The sequence below is a fragment of the Bos javanicus genome, chromosome 3, assembly GCF_032452875.1.
Source record: "Bos javanicus breed banteng chromosome 3, ARS-OSU_banteng_1.0, whole genome shotgun sequence".
Classification (NCBI taxonomy): Eukaryota; Metazoa; Chordata; class Mammalia; order Artiodactyla; family Bovidae; genus Bos; species Bos javanicus.
The window spans coordinates 75868623-75881978 of NC_083870.1; the positions used below are offsets into that span (position 1 = coordinate 75868623).

The 13356-nt window shown below is 37.7% G+C and overlaps 1 protein-coding gene across 2 annotated transcripts in view; it reads right to left on the reverse strand.

Annotated features, from left to right (window-relative positions):
- Positions 1-12743, reverse strand: part of LRRC7 (leucine rich repeat containing 7) — a 622375-nt gene extending 609632 nt beyond the window's left edge. For both annotated transcript variants that reach the window (XM_061411605.1, XM_061411606.1), the window contains exon 1: positions 12559-12743. In XM_061411605.1, the coding sequence (XP_061267589.1) occupies positions 12559-12560 (2 nt within the window). In that variant the 5' untranslated portion in view covers positions 12561-12743. The remainder of the gene's footprint in view (positions 1-12558) is intronic.
- Between the last annotated feature and the right edge of the window lie 613 nt (positions 12744-13356).

Consider the following 13356-nt stretch of genomic DNA (forward strand, 5'->3'; position numbering starts at 1 on the left):
TTTTTAGTTACCACTGCAAATGCTAACTAGAAGAAAGGGTAAAATAATATTTTATTCAGTTAAGCTACAAATTGTTGGTTACTTGCAGCTGAACATATTCCTAAATAATATATCCAAAATATGTACATAAATAAAAGATCATCATTTTACTTACATATGCACTCTCTGGACAGCAATTTACACTGTATCTGAACTAACAGAGCTTAGCATCAGGATATTACAAATGTGGAAGGCTCAAGGAAAGAGACAGCTCAGGTAATAATCTGCAGATGTGTGTGGCCTTGTCCAGAGAACTTCACAGTATGGATACTTGGGTAGCTACAGGGCTACAAGAGGGCAGGAAGTGCTTCAGATGGGTTGCTTAAAACAATGTATACCAGCGGTTAACAGCCTTCTGTTTATCTCAGACAACCCAATATAAAAGGACCAGGAGTAAATGGTTCTTCCCAAACATTAAAGCATAACAGAAAGAGGTGGAAGAAATTGGTATTCAGAAGGAATGGATACACACTCATGTTTTCTTTTCCTACCAGAGAATAATTAGAAGGAAACCAAGAGAGCAATATCAAGTGAGTCATTCTAATGTACTCAATTATCATTTATTTGAAAAATATTTTTCTTAAAAAGAGGTTTTAATTATTTTCCCTACAAAAGTATTCACACATTTCCATTAATTTTATATAGGGATGTTTATGTATATAAATTGACATGCTGATTCATGCTTCCTCAATATGTCAGTTATTCAGGTTCCGTAATATTAGTGTCAATGTTCTAGTTATGCCTGAATAGATTAGCTTCTTATGTAGGATTCTTCAGACAATAAAATACATCTCTATGTGTCCAGTTATTCCTATCAGAAATTTTGGAATAATCCTCAGTTCCATACTTTTCCTCTCTAGCTCTCTCCTGCTATCAATTTAGCAAAGAATATAAGAGCTTCTACAAGGCATACTTCACTTTTCTATCCACCTCTCTCCATTTCCATGACTAAAATCCTAGAAATACCTTAATCTCTTGCCCAATCTACTGTAAATATCTCCTAATTTATAAATCCCTACTTCCTCTCTGACTTTCTTGTAATGAGTTTAAAAACAGCACAAGAGATAACTTTAAAAAATCAGTAAGTTCAGATCACTCTTCTGTTTAAAAATGCTTAATGACTTCACACTGGATATAGAATAAAAATTTTAAATTCTTAACCAGGTCAATAAATTTTGAGATGATCTTGTTCATGCCTACCTCATATTACAGGGCTTCCCTGATAGCCCAGTTGGTAAAGAATTCACCTGCAATGCAGGAGACCCCGGTTCAATTCCTGGATCAGGAAGATCCACTGGGGAAGGGATAGGCTACCCATTCCAGTATTCTGGCCTGGAGAATTCCATGGACTGTATAGACCATGGGGTCCCAAATAGTTGGACAGGACTTTCACTTTTCACCTCTTATTATGCCAATCACCCTCTGTTCCCTAACATTCAGCCACACTGCATACTGCCCTCCAATGTACCACCTTCTTCAGCTGTAGACTCTTTGCATATACCATTTACCTTAGAATTCTCTTTCTCCCTCTTGCCTGGCTAACTCCTATCATCTTAGACATCTTATTTCAATATCAGTTCATCAGAAATTCTCCTTCTCTTGCTCAGATCCCTATTATATTCACTCTCAGTACTTTGGTCTTTTTCTTCTTAGCTCTTATCATAACTTGAAGTTGTATATTTCCAGTATGGTTAGTTTTTTAATATTGTATAATCCATTTGGCTGCAAGTGCCATAAAAACAGGAGTCACACTTGTAATCAGTCTTGCCCAGCACTGGGCATGGTGTGGAGTAACAGCACAATAGATATTTAGAATAGATGAATGAACAGACGCATGAACTTGGGTAAAATGTACTAAATTGTGAAAATATTGCAGATTCTAGTAGACATGGTAGAGTTTTTTCAATTAAAAGTATTCTACCAACAAACTGTAGAATGATCACATATATATCTTTCTAGTTTCTTCAGTTTGTTATGAGTCAGGGGAGCTGCTGCTGTGTTGTACAAGAATGATATCAGAGTTCTTAGACTTTAGGTGTATCAAAATATGCAAGTACATAAAATTACAAACTGAGAAAGTCAAAGTGCTTTAAGCATATAAAAATGTCTCAAGTAGATTTATTTTGTATCTTTTAAATAGTTTTTAATTACCATAATTTTAATCAATCATAAAATAGAGTTCATTGTTATATTAAAACGTAAACTAGTGGCATGTCCATATAACAGCTCTGTAATTGTGATAGCATAAAATGGACATCAGGATTCTTTCAATAGAATTTCACTCAATGAATTTGAAAAGAAGGAAAGGCTAGGTTAAATTTAGTAACAAATAACTCCCCTAAATCTTAACAGAAGAACATATTCACTCTTGCCCATGCTCCATATTAAAAGGGATGACTTAGTGCAGTTGTTCAGAGACCAGGCTGATGGAGGCCCCATCATGACACATGTGTCTATAATTGCTATTTAAGGAGAAGAGCAAAAAGTGCACTAGCTCATAAATACTTCTACTCCAAAAAGGTACTCCTCAGTTTTAGCTCCTGTGGCATTGGCCTAAGTAAGTCACATGACAGCCTAACTGCAAAGAGGAACTGGAAAATTAAATCCTATGATAGCCTCAGAAAGGGAAGAGAAAAAGAAACCCAGAGGAACCACACTACAGGCTGCTAGAGTCTGAGACATTCAGAGGCATAAGTGAGACCATTCATTCACATAACATGCCTTTTTTCTGCACTAGGCTGTGAACTAGTCTGCTGGGAATGAAAAATCAAGTGTGCTAGTTCTGGAGAAGCCACTTGAGCAATTACTTAAGGAGGCTAAGAAGGGTGCACATTCACATTTTGAAGAATCCCTAAAAGACCAGTTTAGAGTGATCTTGGGTGATCTCACAAATCACATAAGTTAAAGGTTAAAGGTTTGATTTTTTTTTTTTGAAAGATTACCAAAGAACTCTAAAGTTTCATTATTGTTGTCTATATATTTTCATTTAACTAGGCCCTCTAAAAAAGAAGGTACAAACTTAACAGTAATCTTTACTCAGCTTAAGGATAAATTTCTCACTTGTCTCAGAGCTAGAACAGTATAAAACCTTTTAAGTAGCATCACAGAGTTTTTGTTGTCTTCCTTTTCAGTATGAATACTGGAAACTATTATATTACTTTTATACTGTGAGCCCACTAGACTATAATTCTTGACTCATTAAAATGTTCTACTTTTTATACCAAAATATACCATTTTACCTATTATTAAACAATATTGAAAACATTAAGTGACATTTAAGACAAGAATATATTCATTCATATTCCTAGAATCCAAATTCAACTTTCTTTTTCGGCCTTCCTATTTATTTTCACACATTATCATACAAAGAAATTCTACCTGAAAAAAGAAGATTAAGAATATATTCCATTCTAAAAATAATGGATAAATTTACACATGCAAAGAAGACATGTACCCTTGAGGTTTGGGGCTGTCTTAGTCACATGCAGAGCCAAAAGGGGTGACAAGTACATCCTTAAGACTGACTGCAAAGGGACTGATATTATTCCATTCCCAGTCGGCATTACACCATGTATTCACAGCTGAATTTATACTAATTAATAAATAGTAGAGAAGACATATGGGATTCCCAGGTGGCTCCATTGTAAAGAATCCACGTGCCAATGCAGGAGATGCAGGAGACGTGGGTTTGATCCCTGGGTCAGGAAGATCTCCTGGAGAAGGAAATTGCAACCTACTCCAATATTGTTGCCTGAATAATTCCATGGACAGAGGAGCCTGGTGGGCTACAGTCTATGGGGTCACAAAGAGTCGGACATGACTGAGTGACTGAGCACCCTGGGCTTGGCTCAGGGAGTGTATTTAGAATGGGAGGCATATAGAGTGTACTGAGAACTAAGAGTTCGATATATATACAATTGTATTTAGAAAAAACAAACATTAAACACTTTATACAAACAGTGCTCTTTTTATTTACTAGCACATTTTAGACGTTAAGACAAATGCATTCTCAATCACACATTTTCCTCGTTTTTCCAATATATTTTTGTAAATGAGCATGCACCCATCTGTTAATTAATATATTTATTAACTCTTAATAACTATTTAGTAACTATATTAATAAGCATTAATAAAGCTTATTTTTCTTCATAATTTTTATATAGAAAATAAATATATGTTGCAGTTCTAGTAGTTTCTTTCTATACCAAAGTACAAAAATATATCACCTTTGCACCTCTTCCTTGTTCATTTCCCACTTTGGCATACTATGTTTGTTTCAGCAGCTTGCTATTTTGTCTGCAGAAAGCAAACCTTAGTTTTATCGAGATAGAAAAAGCAAGCAAGTAAGAAAACAAACAAACTAGCAAGCAAAGAAGCAAACACAAAACACCATCTCTTTAAATAGCATTGGATACTTTGTAAGATAAAACATGTATTAATATGGAGGTGGTTCAAACCCTGGATGGATAAAGGTTGACGTCTTATCTTTAACACCCAGTCTTAGGACATTCAGATTTTGTCATGTAAAATGTTGTGTGGGATTATGTTCACAGATACAGAAATATGTTCCGTTCTATCACACCCACGAGCCCCAGAACAGTACACTGAAAGCTGGCATGAATAAGATCCATTCCACAAATGAAAAGCATAGCTAATCTGCTGATAGGTAACGAACTACTTTAGTCACTAATTTTTTCTTCAGTTTTAAATATTATTGCTATACTAAGAAATTTCATTTGTCTTTTAAAAATAGTTATTAGATGTGGCTATTAGGTACATCTTGCTAAATAAATGTTTGTAGATATTTCTATATGCCTTTATATAAGACAAATACATATTTTTAAATGAAAGTGTTAGTCCCTCAGTCATGCCCAACTCTGCAATCCCATGGATTGCAGCCCACCAGGTTCCTCTGTCCATGGGATTTTCCAGGCAAGGATACTGGAGTGGTTTGCGATTTCCTTCTCCAAGGGATCTTCCCCACCCAGGGATCGAACCTGGGTCTCCTGCACTGCAGGCAGATTCTTTACCGACTGAGCTACCAGGAAAGGCTGTACATCATAATTTCAAAAATATTTTATAGTTGTTGTTAATATGCTTTGTAGTAGGTTCAAAAACATCTTGCCTTAAGTTTCCCAATAACTGAAGATTCTAGATAAAATGGATTCAGAATTTTAGCATTAGAGAAAGCATTAAACAAGAACATTTGTTTCAAATTTGTCTCATGAAAGAACAGAGAATTCCTTTCTTTAAAGTCATAACAGTCATAACATAACAGATAAACAGATATTTAGCGGCAGAGGGAACTTATTATTTCAAAGGGCCCTTCAAAATATAACTTTGTAATGCAAAAATTTAATAGAAATGAGTATGCTTTTAAATTTTCCAGCTGTATCATATTTTGCTTTCCTGATTAAAAATCTTTCCTAATCAATATTCAAGGCAATGTTTTACAGAAATGCCTAACCTCACTTTAAGGAATTCTTGATTTTTGGTAAGAAAAATCATTGATTAATGCTTTAATGTAATTAGCAAATTTAGAAGGACATTAATTCATTTAAAAGGAATTGAACTTTTTCCATCATCTGATATTTAGTTGGCATTATTCTAAATAGATCAGTAATTTTAAAGAACATTTTTAACTTTCATTAAAAAGAATATAGTATCAAAACTTAGAACTCTTTACTATTAGTGAAATTAATTCCATATTTCTTAAATAATGGTACCTTTTTAAAAATAGAATACTTCATAGATGTTAAATGTATAGAATTAAACTGCCTAGACAGTCAAATCAAAATGGAAAGATAAGGCAATTGTCCAAAACACTTAAGCCAAATAAAACCTCAGGCCAAAATAAAATGAGAAAGAAGCGTATTTTGGGTGGGTCATCCTGTTGGCTGACCTCATTAACCTAATTTGTCGGATTAAGGTTCTTTTCCCTATTTTCCTTCGTAAGGTGTAAAAACTTCAATGGTCCACGGGTATGGTTTTAGTGGCAGAAGTTGGGAGTGAAGAGCTCTGGTTGTGCTTCTCTCACCAACACGTGTAACCTTGTACAAGAAAGCAAACTTATCTGTACTTAGTTTCCTCTTTTGTAAAATAAGACCCTAAAGCCTTTTCCATCTGAAAAGTTATCAACTCATGAGATAGTAAGATGACAGCTATGTGAGAGTGAGTATTATAAAATAGAGCAATTACAGCTATATGTGTATGTGTGTGGTATCCTCAATGTTCAACAATATAATATTACCCTAAGGACATTGCTAATATTTAACAATCACAGAAGTTGAAATAGGTATTTGATTTAATTACAATAGCTTTTATAATTGTCTTAAGAAATTAATTACACTTGAAGTAGGGAAGAAAATTTTTTTCACGCCTTGAGTTACATTGACTCAGAATAACACCAGAGTAAATATTCAATGTGTTGTCCATGCTAACACTATGAGGTTTGAGATACATCTCCATCCTTCATAACTCTGTAGGTTGCCTACTCATGTCAAGAACTGCAATGGTGAATGTACTGGATGCAGAACACTTAATCAGTTAACACTTAAGAAGTCTATTATTTGTACTATTAAATTATTTTAGCTACACCATTTGCATTACATTAATTCTTCAAATTCAGCTGACACATTTTAGCTTTGTGTCCATTTAGCTTTGTGCACATTTTTAGTGCAACAAATACCCTCATAATATTTAGGCACTATTTCAATAAGGTTCATTTCCTGACTTTCCTTCCATTAGCAAATAATTTGATAATGCAGACAGCCATCTATAAAATATTTTTCCACTACACAAATATATCTTTATATCTTTCAATATCAAAATAGCTTAAAAGCCTATTTTTTCTTCTTGGGGAATTAAGTCAAATAGCTTTCTTTGACTGTTTTTCACATCTTTTTCTCTGTTAGCTCTGTAGTCCACAGTACCACTTTCTTTTCTTTCTCCCTGTGAAAATCTCATAATGATTGTATTACACTATCAGTATTTTTCTTTTCAGGTCACCTACCTCATCTGTATTGTATAATTGAAACCTATAGCTTCTCACTTCTCATACTATCTTACTTCTTGAAGAGCACAAAATTTAATTTTCTCTCTGAAAATACATACACACGCACGTGTGCACGTGCACACACACACATACACACGTATCCTGAAATTCCCTTGTTCTTAATAAATTTGTTATTCTATAACCTTGGGCCCCGTATCACTATTACCTAAAGTTAAAGATGCTCTCAAAGTACTAAACTTCATGTACAGCAAAAATATACTGATGTAACTGAAGAAAGTCCATTACTAAGAAGAAAGTAAAGTCTTTAAACAATGTTAAGCATCTATTCTAGTATTAAAATATTTAAACAGATCATGCCAATGCTAATATAAATTTTAATACTTCATTTCTGATAAATACTATTGCTTCCATGTTTATTAAAGTTAAATAATATTTTTGTATAGAGATTTTTAAGTAATTTATCAAGCAGTAAACCATACAATGAAAGGGAGTATATGTAGGAAATCCTTTGGGTTATTAAATTTATTTAATAATTTTTCATGTGTCACTGAATGACAAATGATAATTTTTCTGTTATGGTTAATAATTTAAATAGCATATATGATACCTCTCTAGGGGTTTATATATCAAATATATCATCACTGTTTCAAAGTAGATACGACAGCTATTGACCCAAAATTGCTTTATTGAAAACTTCCTTAATGTGCTTTTATATGACAGGTTCTAACAGTTTATTAAATGTTTCTATCATGAGTTAATCATGCCAGGAAGACAAGCAGCAGCGTTTTCTATACCAATATTAAAAGATGGCCACAGAAGTAATGTGAAAAAAAAAAAAGAAGTAATGTGGTGCATTACTGCCAAATATGTTGATAACTTTGAAAAGCTGTTTCAAAATATTGTTTTCTTTATTCATTAGAAAATAATTCAATGACCCACAGATTTCAGTTATTTAACTAGCACCAATTTTTGCCTATGAGGGAGAAGACATGGTATGGAGGAAAAGGTACAGGAGACAAATCTGAATTTAAATCTTCATCACCTTCTATTTAATAGCTTTGTGACATGAACCTATCACTTCTGTCTTTGAATCTAAACATTCTAATTTTTCAAATGGTGATAATATTGCTTCTTTAAAGATTATTTGGAAATAAGCACCTGACTTAGGAACTGGTAGCTGTTACTGTAATTATGCACTATGTTAAGAGAAGCCAGATGATCAGGGTTGGCTCTTGGACACAAGAGCTCATGAATTTTAAACATATCAATTAATTCCAAAATAGGAAATAAATATATTTCCTATTTAAATAGCATACCTTAAAAGCATATTCCATCACTACATATAACCACATATACACACACACTACTATGGAAAACCTGATTTGTACCAAAAAGTTTATGTTGCACTCCTCTAAAATGTACCATCTGTCTGATTATTTGCTATGTATTAGAATTATAAATTAGGAATTATTACTACTTCTATTTTCAGCATTAAAGGAGACTTGTTTGTATTACTAAGTCACATGTTAATTCTGGAATTATAATACTTTTGGTTTTCTTAATTTTCTTTCACTATCAGGATAATTCATTAGAGTATTTTCTATAAAAACATGAATATTTCTAATGATTAAAGCCTGATTCACAAAACATGGCTAAAAACTTTGTAAAGGAAAAATATTACTGATTTGTGGCCATCATTTTCCAAATATTGTTGACTTATGGTACCACTTTTAAATTTGAGTTTTCATTGACAATTCATGAATCAATATTTTAACATATGTACAAAACCTATCATCTAGGAATCTCTTTTCTGATTTTGTAGTCCCTCAGAGTATAATTTAATAGCAACACTGTATGGTCAAACTGCTGCTTGATATTAAAATTCCAATTTTTAATCCTGAGGCATTAAAAACCCTCTATTGAATATTGATATAGTAAAGACTTCAAAGAGAAAAATGTCAAGGTTCTCGGAAGATCCCAGAATCATCTTCAGTATGTTCTTCCTTGGAGATATGAGTCACTTACTGGTCAGTTGGCTTGGCACAAACTGAAGGTCCATTCTTTGTCATAGATATGAATTAATGTTTTCCCCAAAGTCATCTTGCAAATTCACGTGCCTGACTAGACCCACTCAAAAAGAAATGTGGATGATACTCTACAAAGCAGCCATAGTTACTGGAGAGACCCAAACAAGTAATGTCTTTTTGTCTTCTATTAATTATTATACTCAACAAATAGCACATGTTCTCTAAATGAGAAATTTTCCAAAGACTATGAAATAATTTATGTGAAGGAAAAAAGGGAACAAGGATCCAGAAATAACTCAGATGGTAATTTATCAGTAGTTGATTACTCTTTGTGTACTCTGTTAATTTGGGTATAAAATGAAATGATAATATCATCGAATGAGGGATCCACTCATATTGAAGCAAAAGTCATCAAAAGATAAAATTATAGTAAAAATAGGTGTAATTTTGATACATCAACATATCTTCAAATTTTCAAGTGTTTTAAAAAGGTGAATATTTTGTCATTTAAAAAACTAGGTTTTTATATCAAGTATTATGGACTACAAACTGCAAATGAAAGAAATCTAAGAAATGCTCTGAGAATTAACACTATGTGGATAATACTGTCATTTAATGATTTTATATTTGCTAAAAATTCAGTGATATTAATTTCCATCTTTGCAATTTTTAAAACATAAAAAACACACCAAAATACAGACACACAAAACACTTTAAGCTATGTTTCGAATTTTATAAAGGAAGCAGAATCATTTAAAGCTTACAAACAAAAGTGAAATGGGATTTTAATTAAGAAAATTTTAATGCCAGCCTAAAGCAGTCCTAAAATTCAGAATAAAACATGGCTACTGTAACAGAAACAGGTTTATTTCTTTAGGAAGTGGTTTCTAATTCTGAAGCTGCAAATGTGCAGGCACACGTGATGGGGAATGTAAGGGTTGCCATGGTAAGTACACATCTTTTCTTGGACAGTCAAGTATTTTTTAAAATGCATAAAGAACTTTCACTTCATAATATGTCATGGAAATTGACTCTGCTTTCCTTACCAACATATTAGTATGATGCAATGCAACACAGTACAGAAATAACCCAGATTTTAAAAAACTTCGACCCAGTAAGATCGCTTATAAAACATGGAGTGAAAAATGAAATAAGAAATTTCCAAGTCAGAGAACTAATTAAATTGTGGGTCTAGAACAAATTCTAATTCCATTAAATTAATAAATAATCACACCTCAGGACATTCCACAGGCCTGATACACTTCCTGGGCGTCCAAATGCAAACATCACTAAACATCACTCTCGACATACTTTGGTCATATGCCTTATTTTTAAGGAAAAATAAAATCATTCCTACGTTCCTACTTTCTCAACGGTTTCCAAGAAGCAGGGAACGGACTCTGTTCTACTGTCTTTTGCACAAAATCTCCTGGAGGTTCTCTTAAGAGTCTGTGAAGTCAGCTCAAGACGCCTGGATGGAGGCGTGACACTTGGACTGGGGAGGTGGCAGAATCTGTTGAGAAACGCAGCAGGTTCTGAGGCGCTAGAGAACCCACGTGTACAGGGCTGGGGAACTTTTCTGCCACGTCTCCCGGAAGGAAGGTCTCACTTTTAAATAGGGGGCTAGCGGTGGCGAGGAGCTGGGTGGGTGGAAGGTGGGCAGTAAAACAGGAGAGGTGGCGGCGAAGCAGAAGGTTCAAACCCTTCGCAGGTATCTACTTGTGCTTCCCCGCATTCTAGTCTCTCCCTCATCAACTTTATTATTTTTCCGTTTTACAGGAGGGTTTAAGCAACAGGGATGCTGAGCATCTCATAGGCTCAGCCAGGAACAAAGAAAATCGAGTTCCTAATACTGTATCTCTCCCGTTGGAGATCACGTGTCCTGCTTTCGCTGGAATGCACTCTTCTCGCCCACGCTATAAAATCTCTATTGTGGTTAGAAATTTTACCCACGTTAAAATATGCTCACTTATGAATTGCTTTTTATCTACCAAGAGAACCACATTTCAACGTACACAGGTACACATTTACGTGGTGACCCAGTTACCACTGCAGGTGAATTCGATTTGTTGAAACTGTATTGGGAAAGTAATGGAAAAGAGCAGGTGGAAGATCTTCATGTCTCACTGAGCGCACCCTCCCCTCCCCCGTTTTCTAATTTCTTTTGAAGAAGTTCGAAAGGAACGTGGGAGTCGTGGGAGTCGCAGATGGTTCCTTTTTGAAGCCGATTCCTGGGAGTTGTGAAAGTGACCCCTTCCCTTCTCTGCCTGGCGCTGCGCCCTCTCGCCCAGCCCTCTCGCTTTGTGACTTGATGGGGAGGAGACAGTAAGGGAGAGGGCGGAGGCGGGTCCTTTATGCAGCCCTGATGGCCAAGAAGTAGTATAATGAAGCAATTTTGCAGCCATCTCCGTTATCATGAAGTCATACTATTTTTAAAGACATTCTGTAAAAGTCCCATCCCCTATTCCCATTCTTGACTCTGCAAACTGTAAAGACAGGAGAACCTTTGGCACCCAGTTTAATTGTCCGTGAGCTAAGGTGCTCTGATTACCCTGATGCTAATGTGCTTTCCTCCCTCTTTCCACGTAGCACCCAAAACTAGTCCTGCATCCTTAATGACTGAAAGGAGGATGCAAGATGCTGAAGGGGGCCCAGTACTGGGATTGGGAACAGTGCTGCTTCACCAGCTTCTCCGAGCAACACAAAGGAGATGTGTGGGCTGGAGTTGTTTAGCTTAGGGGAAAGGAGACATCGCTTTCCCTGACTCCCGGGAAGAAGGGCTTCGCTCCATCGCTCCCCCACTTCTTTTGGTCCTCCAATCTTTTATACTCTTTCTTCCCCTTCATCCCCTCCCCAAAACCCCACCCTATCCCTTCGGTTCCCAATGGCATAAAGGTCTTCTAATTATATTTTTCAAACAAATAGGCATCACACAGTAATACTACAGCTTCTAAGATAAAGGGACAAACGTGACCTGCCACAAGTGTGTCTGTGTGAGAGAGAGAGAGAGACAGAGAGACAGAGAGAGACAGAGAACCAATATCAAAGGAGCGCTTCATCCTTCAGACACCTCCGGAAAAAGCTGACTGGAGATATTCAAGATAATAAAGAACTATGATCAATCTCAGCTCAACCGTCGGTCTCAGCACCAGCACCCCAAATCGCTCTTTGCCTTCCTTTTCGCAATATGTAACCCTTTAAGCTCACCCGCCAGCCCAGGCCACTCGGCACTCCCCAGCACCCGCAACAGCAAACATGAGATTCTAAATGCCCCGCAATCTGCCACATCCTCGCCACCTCCGCGGGCCACCGGGCGAGCAGCTCCCAGGGAGCGCTGAAGGCTCGGATTCTCCTATCCCCCACCCCCGTTCCGTCGGCCACCTGGGTCCCTCACCTAGGGCGCTCACTGTCGCTGCGGCCACAAGCGGCGAGGCCCCAGCGACCCCCTTGGCCCCGGAGCAATAGTATCCTACTCACATCGCCGGCGGGAGAAACTGCCCATGAGGTTCCGGAGAAAGTGAATCGTGCAGCTGCCGAGGGTTATTCCTTAAAGTGTCCGGGGTTCCGCAGTAGAGTGGGCACGAGGGACCTCGGAGGAGAGGAGGGGTGAAGGAGGAGAAGAGAAGGAGAAAGAGGGGATTCCAGGCAGCTGCCACGTTAGACCATGATGCTGGTGCCCTTCAGGTGGACAGCTGGAGAGGTTTCCGCGGGAAGCGGCCGAGGGGAAGCCCGAAGCGCTGGCGGGGGAGGCAGGAGCGCATCCACTCCCCCAGCTTCCGCCCGCCTTGCGCGCCGCGCAAGCGACCGCAGCAGCAGAGGCGGCAGCGGCGGTGGCGGAGGCGCAGCTCCCTCCCCACCCCAGAAGGCTCCACAGACAATAAATCCTGGGAGGAGAAGAGACGAGCCGAAAAGGCGAATCTTGCACCCAACTCCGTAAAGCCCCGTGCCCGCTGCCGCGCCTCTCCTGGGCGAGAATCCCCGGGGACCCAGGAAGCAGCGGGCGGTTCGGAGGGGCCGTGCGCTCTCGCGGCTGCAGGCGACGTTGGAGTGGGCGGTTGCAGGTCCCTCCGGTGAGAACTCGCTGCGCAGGGGCTGACTGTCCGTGGCTTCAAGCCCGGGGTTCTCCCGGAGTGGGGTCCTCCTCGGTGCAGTGGCTTGGTGCACAGGTGCCTGGATTGGCAGGCGAGGAGGCGCTGCTCCTGGCTCTTGGCTGTGTCTCCCTGCTCTCCCCGCCCCCTCTCTTATTTTTCCCACCCCCTTTTCCGACGACACCAG